The sequence below is a fragment of the Sarcophilus harrisii genome, chromosome 3 (genome assembly GCF_902635505.1).
Source record: "Sarcophilus harrisii chromosome 3, mSarHar1.11, whole genome shotgun sequence".
Lineage (NCBI taxonomy): Eukaryota > Metazoa > Chordata > Mammalia > Dasyuromorphia > Dasyuridae > Sarcophilus > Sarcophilus harrisii.
The window spans coordinates 232,180,454-232,194,798 of NC_045428.1; the positions used below are offsets into that span (position 1 = coordinate 232,180,454).

A 14,345-nucleotide genomic window follows, 5' to 3' on the forward strand; every position below is an offset into this window, starting at 1 on the left:
CCCTCTTCAATTATCTTGTATTTATTGCATAGATATTTTAAATTTGTGTACAGAACTGTTTATCCTATGATAAAATCTAGACTTCTTGAAGGTAAAAAATCATTTTCTCTGAAATACCAAGCCTAGAACATGGTAAATTATTTTAAAATATGTTATTAGTCTATAAGTATTTTAACTGACATCAATCACTATTCTCTAATCTTATTAGCTTCATTTGTTACAATTTGTTCTGAAAGCATTTCTCTATCTACTCAATAGAATCAGTACAAAAGTTAGCTCATCATATATACTTCTGAGTTTAGGGGAACAAAGTGTTAGTAAAGCTTAATTCAGATTTTGGCTTTGAAAAGTTGCTCACAATAGCCTTGGTTAATACACTTTGGGTTTTAGTTAGTGTTCAGGTTAGAGTATAGTAGGAGTAGAGAAGATGTTTGCCTTTATGCTCGTGGCAGGTGAGAGAATGGTTTTCCTTTAGAAAAGGGAATTGTTCCTTTTGGGGGGCCTTTTTTGGTAACAAGTCAAGTCTCCCTCTTGTACTTAACTCTCTATTCTTCTAGTCCTACTTGTAGGTCTCTCCTTCAATGCCATCAATCTAAAGACACTGGTCAGTGTTTGCCAATCCTATTTTTGATTACTCTCTGTTGTTCCAAAGATATGTTCACATTACTAAATCTCTCAAAACTCTTTGAAGTCCCCTTCCACTCTTTTTAGTCCCCTTTCTGTAAATTATCACTGTCTTTTGGATCCCAGTGAAATATAATTATGTATAGTATCTTTAAAATTTTGATGAAAAATGAAGTCATTATAGTCAAGCATATTAGAAAAATATATTACATATTTATACATACATGTTTGTAATATATAAGAATATTACAAAAGCTTTATATTCTTTAATTTCTAAAAATTATATATTATCCAACATTCTTTGCATTGGAGAAGCATAAAGCCTGTCAAACAAAACTCTTTTTATTTGTCTTGAAAATGAAGAAACACAGGAGAAAAATGTTTTTCTTAAGTTTATGTAGTCACACAAAACTTAAAAAAAAAAAGATAATTACTTGTCTTCAGATATGGAGACTCCTCTTTCTATGGCTATTAGGAAACAATTAGATCAATTATCCAATTTAATTCTATGTGGTCAATGTATTACATGAAGACATTGGCATGAGTGACTCTTCAATTTGCCCCTAAGGAAAGTACAACTTCTATCTCAATTGGGTGGACTTCCATATAAAAAGAGACTTTCTAAGTGATTTTTATTTAACTGGTATAAATGACTGGTTTAAATTGTCACAAGAAGAAAGTTATTTTTTTATTAATTTTAATGAACTCTTACAGAAAGATAAGATACTACCTATTTAATCCGTTTTAACATCTTACTGTTCCATCAGTAGTTTTCTCCTTAAGTTTTCAATTTGCTTGAAATTATATCAGCAATGATGTAAGAATTTTCCTTAATGATACTTTGTTCTTATGTGAAAGTAGTACAATAGTCTTTTAGGACTGTTTCATATTCCTTTTTAATTGATTGAAGTCCATGTTTACTGTAACCAGTAAGAGAAAGATTCCCCCCCACCCCCTTTTTTTAAAATTTTTCCCTTATAAGAGTACACATTCAAGAATTTGTGGTCTTTATCTTCATTGAAAAATTTTAATATAGATTTAAAAAATTAAACTAAAATTATGGTACTTTTTTGCTGTTAACACTACTATGTAACTGGAAAACAACAAATCAATTGTTATAATAACATAACATGACATTTATGTTATTTCTTCCAGAAAGCTTTATAGATATTCTACTTTACATTTCAAGAATACAGTGTATTTTCTTTTAAATGAAGTGTTTTTGTTCATTGCATTTTTTTAATTTCACAGATTTTGTTTTTTAATGAAATAATTTACATGGTTTTTTCCCCCATTTCATCAAGTCTATTTTTTAAGGAGTTTTCTTCAGATAATTTCTGGTTTTCCTTTTCCATACCCTCTTGCAAAGATCTCATTTCCTTTCCCCATTTTTCCTCTAACTCTCTTTTCAGATCCTTTTTGAATTCTTCCAAAAGAGCCTTGTGAAATGGGGACCAATTCATATCACTCTTTGGGACTTTATCTGGAACTGATGTGCCTTTAAGGATTTCAGGTCTGTTCTTCTCTTTCTCCATAAAAGCTGTCTACGGTCAGAGTTCTTTTTTCTTTTTTGCTCATTTTTTAAAAAAAGATTGAGGTCTGGTCTTAAGGCAAAGGGGTGACTGCTGCTTTAGTTTGCCCTGGACTGGTACTTCTGATTGACTTCTGGTGCTGGGTAGGCGGGCCCAGGTCCCAGTTCTTCCAGGGCTCAGTGGCTCACAATTTGCCTTTTGTATTTGTTTTATAGTGTCTCACAGAAAATCTGCTGAACCACTAGCTTGCAACTAGAACAGAGTAGCCTAAAATCTCAAGTAGATTACCTGAGATGCCACAATGCCCTGGCTCTCTGCCTGGGATCTCTGTCCTGTGTTCTGGGCTCAGCAGCCTCTCCTCCTACCTGATTGAAACAGGTTCTTCCAAAGTATCTTTTTCTGGAAATTTGTTGTACTCCAATTATTTCTGGGTTCTGTCACTCCAAAACCAATTCAGAGGCTTAATCTGCGTTGATTTGAGGGACCACTTAGAGGAACTCAGATAGAGACCTGTGTAATCTCTACCGTCTTGGCTCCACCCCCTCTTATAAAATGTATTTTTTAGATATATTTTTTTTCTATTACAATCACTTCTACATTTTTAACATCAAGAATTAATTCCTATCTGCTTTATCTTCAAATTTATAAGAACTATATATTTATTATTCTCATTATTTCATAGAGGCCAAGAATAGAGAATTAATTTATATGACAGTGGAAAGGCTTACCTTGGCTAATGTGGCATAGGCAAGTCCAAGTATTCCATTCCATTTAGTCTTTGGTAAAAAAAAATCTTCTGATTCAAAAATGACAGCAACATTAACAAGAAAGGTACTATTGAATCCCTTAGGAATAGTAACCACATCTTCACCAACTGATCCCGTCCAGCTTCCTTGAGTATATTTAACATTGATATTCAAATTTTTGGACTGATATGTATAAGACCTATAAATTAAATAAAATCAAACCACAGTTGATGCAGTGTTATAATCCCATTCATTTGGTCTTCATTCATCAAACCTTTTTTGAGAAGTGGGGAAGAGATAGAGATAGTCCTTCATAATACACACTAGCTAGGTATTGTAAGATAGTAAAGGCCACCTATATTTTTAAAATTATGAGTTAACAGTTTATAAACATATTCATGATAATAACTCATTTAAATTCATTGATTATCAGTTTTAACCTTTACAAAGGAAGAAACTGGAAATCAAGAAGGTTAAATTAGTTTAATCATTAAGATCATTTTCAATTCTAACATTAAATGTTATAAGTTACTATGAAACACTGTGAGTTTCCTTTCCATGCATAAAGAAGTGTTAAAGAATTAAAATAGGTCCTAGGGTTTCAGAGAATTGTACTATGGGTAACTGGCAGCCAATTAGCTATTTAAAGAAACTCTCCCAATTATACTGGGGCAGAATGAGATGGCTTCATTAGTTGATATTAAAAAACCACAATATAGAAACATATATGATTCATGTGTGTGTGTGTATATATATATATATATATATATATATATATATATATATACAACATATATATGTATACACAAAAACACAAAATTACACACACATATACATATATTTTGATGGATGGATGCACTTTAAAAAGAAATCTCTGAATCTGCTATAGCTTAAATGAAGCAGATGGAATTGCTTCTCTTCCTCTCTACATTTAGTCTTCAAGACTTCCTTTTATGTACATTTAACATATACAAAAATAGGATAGAAAGAAATGAGAATATAATTATTTTTGAAAGGAAATTAATATGATGGATCTAGGAGGTTTACTATGTCAGTATTATATGAGCTACTATAAATATTAAATTTTTAAAAAATCAGATTTTAACTTAAGTAACACTATTCTGAAGAGTACACAGATATTAAATTGATTCTTATTTCTAGGTCTTGTTGCTACCAAAAAACAGGAGGACATGAGTAGGGAAGAAAAAAGCAGATGATCCAAAAATATATTGGATGATGAAAAAAACTAGAAACTAATATTTTATAATAATTTTTAAAAATTATTAGTTGACAACTAAAAGTTATATCTTTCCTCATCTATAAAATGAGTGACCTAGACTTAATGATTCTGAAGATCTTTACAATACAATACAATATTATGTATTCTGTGTAATTATGAACATTCGATTAAAAAAAGATTTGTTTTTTATCAAACAGCAAAATTTCACTTTTCTTCTCCTATACCCATCTCCCCCTTACCCCTGCCAAAGTGAAAATGCAAGAATAAAATTACAGTTAAAAACTTGTATAGTCAAGGAAAACAAATTTCCACATTGGTCATGTCCCAAAAAAAGGTTTTACTTTTCACTCTGAATCCTTTACCACTCTTAAGAGGAAGTGAGTAACATATTTCATCATTAGCCCTTTGGAACTATTTGTTCATTTTGCCAGTAAGAGTTCCTAATGCTTTCAAAATTGATTGTTTTTATTATGTTGTCATCAGCTCCTTTCACTGCATTGTGCATTGGCTCATAGAATTCTCCCTAGGTTTCTCTAAAATCATAATAGTATCCTATCATACTCATACATACATACATACATACACAGATATACACCATACACACACACACACACACACACACACACATATATATATATATATATATATATATATATATATAACACCAGGTGGTACAGTAGATAAAATGCTGGCTGCTGGCTGGCCATGGAGTCAGAAGGATCTGAGTTCAAATGTAGCTTAGATACTTACTATCAGTGTGACCTTGGACAAATCATTTAACCCTGTTTGTCTCAGTTCTGTATCTATAAAATAATCTAGAGAAGGAAATAGCAAACCAATAAAGCATCAGTGGGGGCATGGAGAGTCAGACATAACTGAAACAACCCAGGACAACAACAACTACACACACATACACATACATATACATATACATGTATATTATGTATAAAACATGCATATATATATAAATATATACACTCTAGTGATATATAATATATACACATTTCCATATATATTATATATATTATTCATATACTATCGCCCAAAAAAGTAATGAATATTTTTGTTATTTAAGACTAATCCATTTCTTAATCTACCTTCCCAATAAATTCCCCTTCCCTTCTTTCCTTTCTATGTTTCTGGAGAATAAAATGTCTTTTTGTACATATCTCTGTGTGTATGAATATATATGTCTTTAATGTTCTTTGATCAGTTCAGATTGGAGTGAGGTTCAAGTGTCGGCCATCTTATCCTTCTTGCTTGTATCCTTGGGCACTGTGACTGTATGAGATAATTTTCTCCAAACTTCGTTTCCCTTTCTGCCCTTCCTTCTTTTCAGCATATTTCTCTTTCCTTCTCTTACTGTTCTTGCCTCAAGATAATCAAGACATAATAGAACCATGCCCAGGTCTCTCCTTCAATAACCCTGGGTGGTGATGGGGTTCTAAGGGCCCCATATCATCTCACTACATTAGGATGTGAGCAGTTAATCTCTGTTTTTTTTTTTTCCCTTTATGATTGTTCATTTGTGATTTTTTTTTTTTTTTATGTTTCTATTACTTCTACTTGCTTTAACTTCAAAGTTTCTATGCACCTCTGATTTTTTTATTCAGGAATCTTTGCAAGTCTTCTAAAAGTCAGTTTTTCCCCTATAGCATTTTATACATTTTGGAGGGGCATGTTATTCATGGCATTAAGACTACATCCTTATGGATATTTGTCAATAATGGGAAATGGATACACAAAGTATTACAGTCCTTTAAAATAATCAGGAACACTAAAGCCCAGAAGAAGCTGAGGTTGGTGATCTATGCTAAAAACAACAAAAAGGAATGTTTTCAGGTATGTTTGAATAAAAAAAAAAGCATGAGCATTCTATAACCACTGTGAGAACTGGATGAGATGGTAAGAAAAAAAAGAAAGAAGAACTTCTCAACTCTTATTTTGCTCGTTTTCTCTGTCAAGCATTAGGTAAGAAGAATAAAAATGTTAATAAGTACTTGAAACCCCGGATATAAAGAGACTGTAAAAGAATGTATAACAGCATGCAATGAATGCAAAGTGGTATTGTCAGTAATCTTTCAGAGGCCATGGAATATAAAATAAATGCCATGGCATCAAAGAAAAGTTAATGTCTCACTTTATAAAATGAGAATGTGTATATATAGATACACATATATATGGGAGAATGAGGTAGGGAAAGAAGGAGAAAAGCAAAGAGGAAAGAAAAGGAGGGAAAGAAGGAGAGAGGGAGAAAAGAATGGATGGAGGAAGGGATAAAGACAGGAAAGGATGTAGGGAGGAATGGATAGAGAGAAGGGATGGAAGGAAGAAGGAATGGAGGAAAGGAAGGAGAGAGTGCTTCACAGGGACATTGAATTTAACTTAAATTCTTTGCCAAATTGTAGACTATAATATTAAAAGGATAATTTATGAATATTTGTGAAAGACAATATTTTGCCAATAGGTAATATGACTTCATCAAGAACAGGAGCTCTTAGGCTAATTTAATATCTGGAAAATGAGTTGATATAGATTTAGCTTCCCAAAATGTCATTAAAGATTTCAGTAGTTTTTTAATCTTCTGTGGAAAAGATTGAGTGGTATGAGTTAGAAAATAAACAAAGGAATTCAAAACTGGATGAAGAGCTAATCTCAATAGTCACAAACAGGTAAATATCAACTCAATTCAGAGGGAGGCATTTAGTGCACTCTAAATCTATTTGATGACATCATTTTTTTTTTTTTTAATAGCCTTTTATTTACAGGTTATATGCATGGGTAACTTTACAGCATTAACAATTGCCAAACCTCTTGTTCCAATTTTTCACCTCTCACCCCCTCACCCCCTCCCCCAGATGGCAGGATGACCAGTAGATGTTAAATATATTAAAATATAAATTAGATACACAATAAATATATATGACCAAACCATTATTTTGCTGTACAAAAAGAATCAGACTCTGAAATATTGTACAATTAGCTTGTGAAGGAAATCAAAAATGCAGGTGGGCATAAATATAGGGATTGGGAATTCAATGTAATGGTTTTTAGGATGACATCATTTTCAAATATGTGGATGACATTAAGCTAGAGGAGACAACTAGTATGTTGGAATAAAGCCAAAATCCCAAATAATTTTGACAAACTGAAACACCGGGTCAAATATAATAAAATAATTATTAACTTATAATAGGCATAAATGTAAATTCTTGGGTTAAAATAAGATGTACAAGATGGAAGAGGTAGGGCTATATGCTTTTTATTTTTAAATTTTGGAATTTTTAGTAGGCTACAAGTTTATATAAGTTCACAACATGACATTAAGAAAAAAGGCTAATAAATGATATACTGTACTGCATTAAGAGAGGTACAAAATATCCATTATGCCATGATCAGATACTTTCTAGAATATTCTTTTCAGTATAGTCACTACATTTTAGGAAAGTGTAAATAAGTTACAATATTTTCAGAAGAAGATGTAAGGCTGAAAAGCTTTCCATTAGAAGATAGGTTGAAGAAAGAGTATGGGTGGAAAGGGAAGAATAGTGATGATGTTTATCTTATGGAATAGAAGATAGGGGAAGAAGATTGCTGTTTTCATAAGCATCTGAAGTGCTTTTATATGGAAGAAAGATTAAACTTATTCTGAGTTGGTCTTAGAGGAGACAAATATGGGTTTTTGAGGTAGAATTTGTAGAAGGGCAATTTAAGTGAGCAGAAACTGAAGAGCAATTTGTAATATAGAAACAATATTATAAAGACTTTGTAAAACTTAAGAACTGATAACAGAGAACTAATAACGAGACATTATTTACCTCTGGACAGAGAGGGTATGGACTCAGATCATTGTGTAAGATATGATTTTGTTATGTCTTTTTTTTATTTCACTAATGTAAGATTTTGTTTTGTTTTGGGCATATGTTAATAGGGCTTTCTTTTTCATTGGGAGGAAGTAGTTTGGGAAGTAGGAAGTAGAGAAGATAAATTTTTTTTCACTATTGAAAATAAATACAATTTATAACTATCTGTTGGTAATGTATAATATTTTAAAATAAACAAGTGAATAAATAAAGATTATTTGAGGGGAGAGGCACTAATAACTGGGAAATCAAGAAAGCTTTCATCTAGCAAATAGTGTTTAAGTTGAGTTTTGAAGAAAACAAGGGATTCTAACAAGATGCATCCACAGAATTTAAGAAAGACAATTCAGAAACTTGGAGATAGGAGAGGTAGTTTCATTTGTGAGGAAAAGCAAGAAAACAGTTTTGGTTGGAACATGGAGGGTAGGAAGGAGGGTAGAAACCAGCTGTAAATCCTTTGGAAGACTGAAGCAAGATGAGGTCACTTGGAGGACTTTGGAAGACTTGGCAAGGCCAGTTTCCCAGCTGATAATTCATATCTGAGTTTCTTCAGATTTTTTAAAGACAGTGTGAGTATATTTTTGAGATAGGATGGTTTAAAAAATGAAAACAAATATCAAGATGAACCTTGACTAATAAAATAAGGAAATGTCACAGCCTTATACTTTCTGTGGTTTTCTGGCACTTGTGTAATGTATAACAAAGAAAAATATGCTTACAGTGGATATAAAAGGGAATCTGTAAGAAATAAAAGTCAGTTCAAGATGCATGCTTGAACTTGCCTGGCCCCATTTATATTTATTTCACTCATTGCTTTGTCCAGTACTCACATCAATTGTTGGCACTACACGAAACTGCTTCTCTACTTTGTGTTCCTCTTTGGGACCTCATGAATGTCTTCTTGGGGAAATTTAGCCTTTTTTTACTTTGAAACAGTGACAAGTTCTTTTAATTCATTATTATACTTTAGAAAGGATTATAGTGTCACACTATTGTAATGAAAATCCTTTTAGAACTCCTCAGGTTGTATATCCTTTGGCAAATTAGCTCTTTACTCAACTGGATTCTGTCTGAGTTGCCATTCAGCTCTAGTGTCTGAGAAACAATTGCACAGACTTTTCCTTCTCTATTCAAACAGTAGATAGTGAAGTAGATAGAATGCTGGGCCTACAATTATAAAGCTTCAACATCCTGAGTTCAAAGCTGTCCTCAGACACTAATGACCCTGGACAAGTCACTTCACCTGTTTGCCTCAGTTTCTTCATCTGTAACATCATCTGGAGAAGAAAATGGCAAATCACATCAATATCTTTGCCAAGAAAATCCCAAATGGTATCATGAAGAATTGGGCATTACTGAAAATGACTGAACAACAACAACAAAATTCAAAGACCCAGCAGCTGAAATGCTCCTTCTAACATCTTCTGATTCATCTCTTATTGTCTTTTTATGTAATCCTATTATCTCTTTTCTGGGTTGAATGGCTCAAATCTAAGCCTCCTGGTTCTTAGTGACTCACTTTTGCTTTTATGAGATAACACACACAAAATTCATCTCACTGTTAGTTATGAAATTAAACAGTTCTCAGTTATTTCATAGTCTCTAAATAGTTATTTAGTCTGCCAATTTGTGAACTTTAATTTTATCAAAATTTTAAAAGAAAGTTAAAATGCAAATGATATGTAGCCTCAGTCATTTCTCTGGTCTGAAATAGGTCCCCTAAGTTTTCTATTTGGTCTTCCTAAAATTATGACTAACAACTTTTACTTGAAAAAGTATATTTACAAATTTGAATTTAATAATTTTAGGGTTTTTTTTTTTTGCTTTTTTTTTTAAATAACCAAATTGTTTACAAGCAAAAGGGAGAATACCTTACATTTTCACAAGTTGATTTAATTCTTTTTCTTTATTCAAAAGTTAATTTTTTTTTCTTTTACAACAACCAAACTACTCAAATGTGAAAGGGGCAGTACCCTAAGTTAGTAATGTGCAGCTTTCCAATTTCTCTTTTACTCAATCCTAAACCCAATTCATTGTCCATTCACAGTGCCTTTCCCAGATATTTATTCCGATCTATCATCTCTATGAGCTATTTGTACAACTGCCTATTACAGTCTGGCTAACAAGTATTTTTTAATAATATCTTTTTTCTTGTCTGAACAGTTAGGCTAACAGTCATTTGAAACAACTACTAGATCATTAAAAGAAATCTACTACAGATTGCCTCGCTACAATTTGGGTTAAGTGATGAAATGGAATAGGCATGATGATAGTAATTCTAGATAGCCTCTTGGTCTCAATACTAGCAAAGCCTGCTGATGTGGAAGAACTAGTTCTACTTGTGTTCACAATTTTCTGGATAATTTATGAAATGCTTCAAAAAATGAAAATCATAAAATAGGTATAAACAGTTTTGACCATTTGCTTCCTATTTCCTAGCAGTTCAATGAATACATTTATTATTTATTATTCATCACCATACATCTTGGCAAAAGGTACTTTGCCAAAGCCTTGCCATGCTTTTCATATTAATTAATTTTAGTGATGAGAATTGCAGGTTGGCTTCAAGTTATTTTCAGCTAACAAATCCTAAAGAACAATTAGAGATATTTGAAATTGCAGATACCTTTGTTAATAACAAAAATATAATTTCTAGCCATTTTAAAGTGATTTCTCACCACATGTTAGATTATGAGTGAATATGTATTTAAAAGTTCATTCAATTAAATTAAGGTGAGTTAATCTTAGGATTGTTTATTATTCTGAAGAAAATATAAGAATAAGAACTTGAAATATCTGTGTCTATTCAGATCAGATTCTACTATCCCAAACCAAAAAAAATCATTCAGAGACTGAAAGGTTTAATTCCATTCCTGGATTGCTTCTATTCCTAATCTCCAAATCTTAGATTTTAAAAAGATTCTCTGTAGTATTACCTCTTGTGAAAGGCCTTTCCCAGACCCCCAAGCTACTAATGACTTTTCTGCTAAGACTACTTTTCATTTATTCTGTACTTATCCTGTATATACCAATTCACATATATAGTGTTTAACACTAGATTGTAATATTGAAGGGAAAGATGATTTTTGTTTTTTCTTTATTCAAGGGGATTTAGCACAAGGCCTAGCATATAGTATGTAATAAATGACTGTGAACTGGCTTATCAAATTTCTCCAGAATTCTTAGTTCAACTCTAAGCTGTTGCCTTGTTGTATAGATTTTGGGAATACCAGGTTCTGTTTGTGAGTTCTAGAATCTTGGAGAAGTCTCACTCATTCTCCATTTTTAAAAAAATGGAATATATAGTAAGATGTTGGTCTAAACCTAATCATCTCATCAGTTCCCATGATTTCAATTATCTCTTTGAATAGGATTCTCAGATTAGTTTAGTCAACCACAAATTCTTTTATAAGTTCCAGTTTTATATCTTCAACTGCCTATTGGGCATCTTAAACTTAATGTGCCTTGGGTATCTTAAATTCATCATGTCTAAAAGTGAACTTATATTTACCTACAAACTCTTTCCTGTTCTATCCTTCGTAATTATTTTAAAGGATAACACCATCCTCCCAGGCATCTGGATGCTCAGCCTGTGACAATACCAGTGTCCTCACTCTCGCCTTCATAATTACAACAATGACAACAATAATAAACACCTAACATTTAAATAATGTTTATTTTGGGCCAGGTACTGCTCTAAGCATTTTACAATTATTATCTCATTTGATCCTCATAACAATCCTGGGAAATAAAAGTTATTATTATCCTTATTTTTCAGATGAGGAAACTGAGGAAAACAGAAGTTAAATGATTTGACCAGGGTTACATAGCTAGTATATGTCTGAAGCTGGATTTGAACTTAAGACTTCTTGTTTTCTTAAAGTATGGCACATTTATACTGCCTTGTCTTATAGAAAGTATTATCTCAGATGTAATTATGAAGGTTAAAACCAAAAAAAAAAAATACTTTTTGAATTAATCTTATTCCTTTTCTACAAAAACAGCAGGATAATTCATCCAAGACTTTTTGAAATGCCATTTCAATCAGCACATAAAAATCCAACTTAACTTCAAATCTTATATTCTATACTTACTTCTCAATGTCAAAGTATGAAGTTGTATGTGGATCAGGGACACCTGCCACAGCAAAGTTACTGCTTCCAGTATCAACAAGAATTTGGAGCTACAAAGAAAAAAAAAAGAGAAAAGAAAAGAAAAAAGGAGAGAAATCATTGACTTATTTTTGTTAGATTTAATTGAGCAAGGTCTATATCCCTAAAGTGGTAAATGGATAGAATGACAAGCACGGAGCCAGGAAGACTTCTTTTCCTGAATTCAAATCCAGCTTCAGATAGCTACTACCTATATGGCCCTGGACAAGGCACTTAACTCTGTTTCAGTTTCTCATCTATAAAATGAGCTGGAAAAAGAAATGACCAACACTCCAGTATCTTTGCCAAGAAAACTCCAAATAAGGTCATGAAGAGCTGAACAGAACTGAAAATCTACTGAACAAGAACATAAATGGGTTTTTAAGTTTTCAGGTTTTTTTTTTTTAGTTAGTAAAGATGAGTATCAACTTGAAAAATAAATTTACCCCACATAATTTAAAATATTGAAATACACTTAAATAATTATTTTAAGTTACCACTTATTAAACTGAATCTAACCTCTTTTTCCTTTTTAAACTAACTTGTCATGTAGGTGTAACTAAGAAATTTAAAAATTAAACTAAAAAACAAAAACTAAAGAAAAATAGAATCTAATTATGAAGAGAACCTTGAGATTATCTACACAATGATCTAATATACAAGTATACACATAATAGCAAGTTAATTATGCCTTTTAAATAATCAATATCAAAAACCAAAACCAAAATCCACCCCCTAAAAAAAACATTGAATGCATATATTTCTCCCTATAGCCCTTTACCTGCATGTTTAAACTTTCTGCCTATTTCTCCTAATACAGGATATGATAACTGCCTTGAATTGACAATTAGTAGTTCCCTATTAAAGGCGTAGGGACTTGCCAAAAATATCACAATTCACAAATATGTGACCTGTTAGCAATATCACTCAGGTTTGTTTTCTTCTTTGAATGTCAGTTTTCTAACTGGAATGGGAAAACCGATCATTTCTAGGTGTAATTAATCAAATTGACTATTTAGACTTGTGTTAGGTCACAGGAGACTCAAACTCTGCCTCCAAGGAGCTTAAACTTTAGCCAGAGAGAAAAGGTACATACACATACACACACACACACACACACACACACACACACACACACATACACATTAAAAACAACAACACAAGACTGTGCATTAAAGGAATATGGATAAGTTTATGGATGTTCAAATTAGGAAATCACTGAGGAAGCAGACATGAAGTTGAGCAGAACTTTGAGGAAAGGACAGAATTTAGACAGGACGGAAAAAAATGTGTCAGAATGGGAAAAGAGTATGAGTAAAGTCATGAAGATGTAAATGAGCTATTAGAGGGTTAGAGCAAAGATTTATATAAATTAATGGTAGGAAATTAATTATGGCAGTGGTATAGTTCCTACAGAGGTTTCCTAAATATCTCTGACCCTTTTCAAGTAATTTGTTTTTATTAATATTCCATACCAGGTTTTCTTGTATTAACTTAGACTTTATATCAGTATAATGAATGAGTTAACATACTCTTTAAGCGTGGATACTTTACAAAAACAAAATGGAAAACTTCAAACTGACTTGTGAAAAACTGTATCTGTATGAGAATTCTACTTTGTAATAAAGATCCATCCTCCAATAAATTCTTCCTCTCATGACTTTTAGATCTCAATACTAAGGAATACTTGATTGGATTTATATTCTGAGAAAAGAAAGTTCTTAGTCTTAACACAAGATACTTCATATGCTTTGCATAAAGTTTAAGAATGTGTAAAAGCATATTGCTGATGTCAGGATTAAATCAGGGAGACAAATGTGAATGGTGTCTCAAATGGAATTTTGTATTAACAAACAGATGTCAATATTACAAAAAGGATATTTTTTCTGCCCAACACATATGCAATCTAAAATAACATCAAACATACAATACATTCATTGTTGACATAAAAAAAATTTAGATTATGAGCTTAAAGACTTTGTTATTGTTGTCAACATGTCTCACATGAGGGATTGTCTTTTAAAAACACCAATTATACATTTTAAAAACAAGTATATTTTCTAATCACTAAATTCAATAATCTGAATTTTAGAAATCTTCCTCTCTATATCATTGTTAGTATTGAATGTGTCACTCTCATAAATATTTATCATATATAGATGGCAAATACATATAAAACAAAGCACAAA

General features: G+C 31.8%; 1 protein-coding gene across 1 annotated transcript in view; it reads right to left on the bottom strand.

Annotated features, from left to right (window-relative positions):
* Window positions 1–14,345, bottom strand: part of BACE2 (beta-secretase 2) — an 83,624-nt gene that overhangs the window by 45,585 nt on the left and 23,694 nt on the right. Inside the window, exons 2-3 of the mRNA XM_031959190.1 lie at window positions 12,100–12,188; window positions 2,885–3,101 (exon numbers count right to left, since the gene is read on the bottom strand). Of these exons, the coding sequence (XP_031815050.1) occupies window positions 2,885–3,101; window positions 12,100–12,188 (306 nt within the window). The remainder of the gene's footprint in view (window positions 1–2,884; window positions 3,102–12,099; window positions 12,189–14,345) is intronic.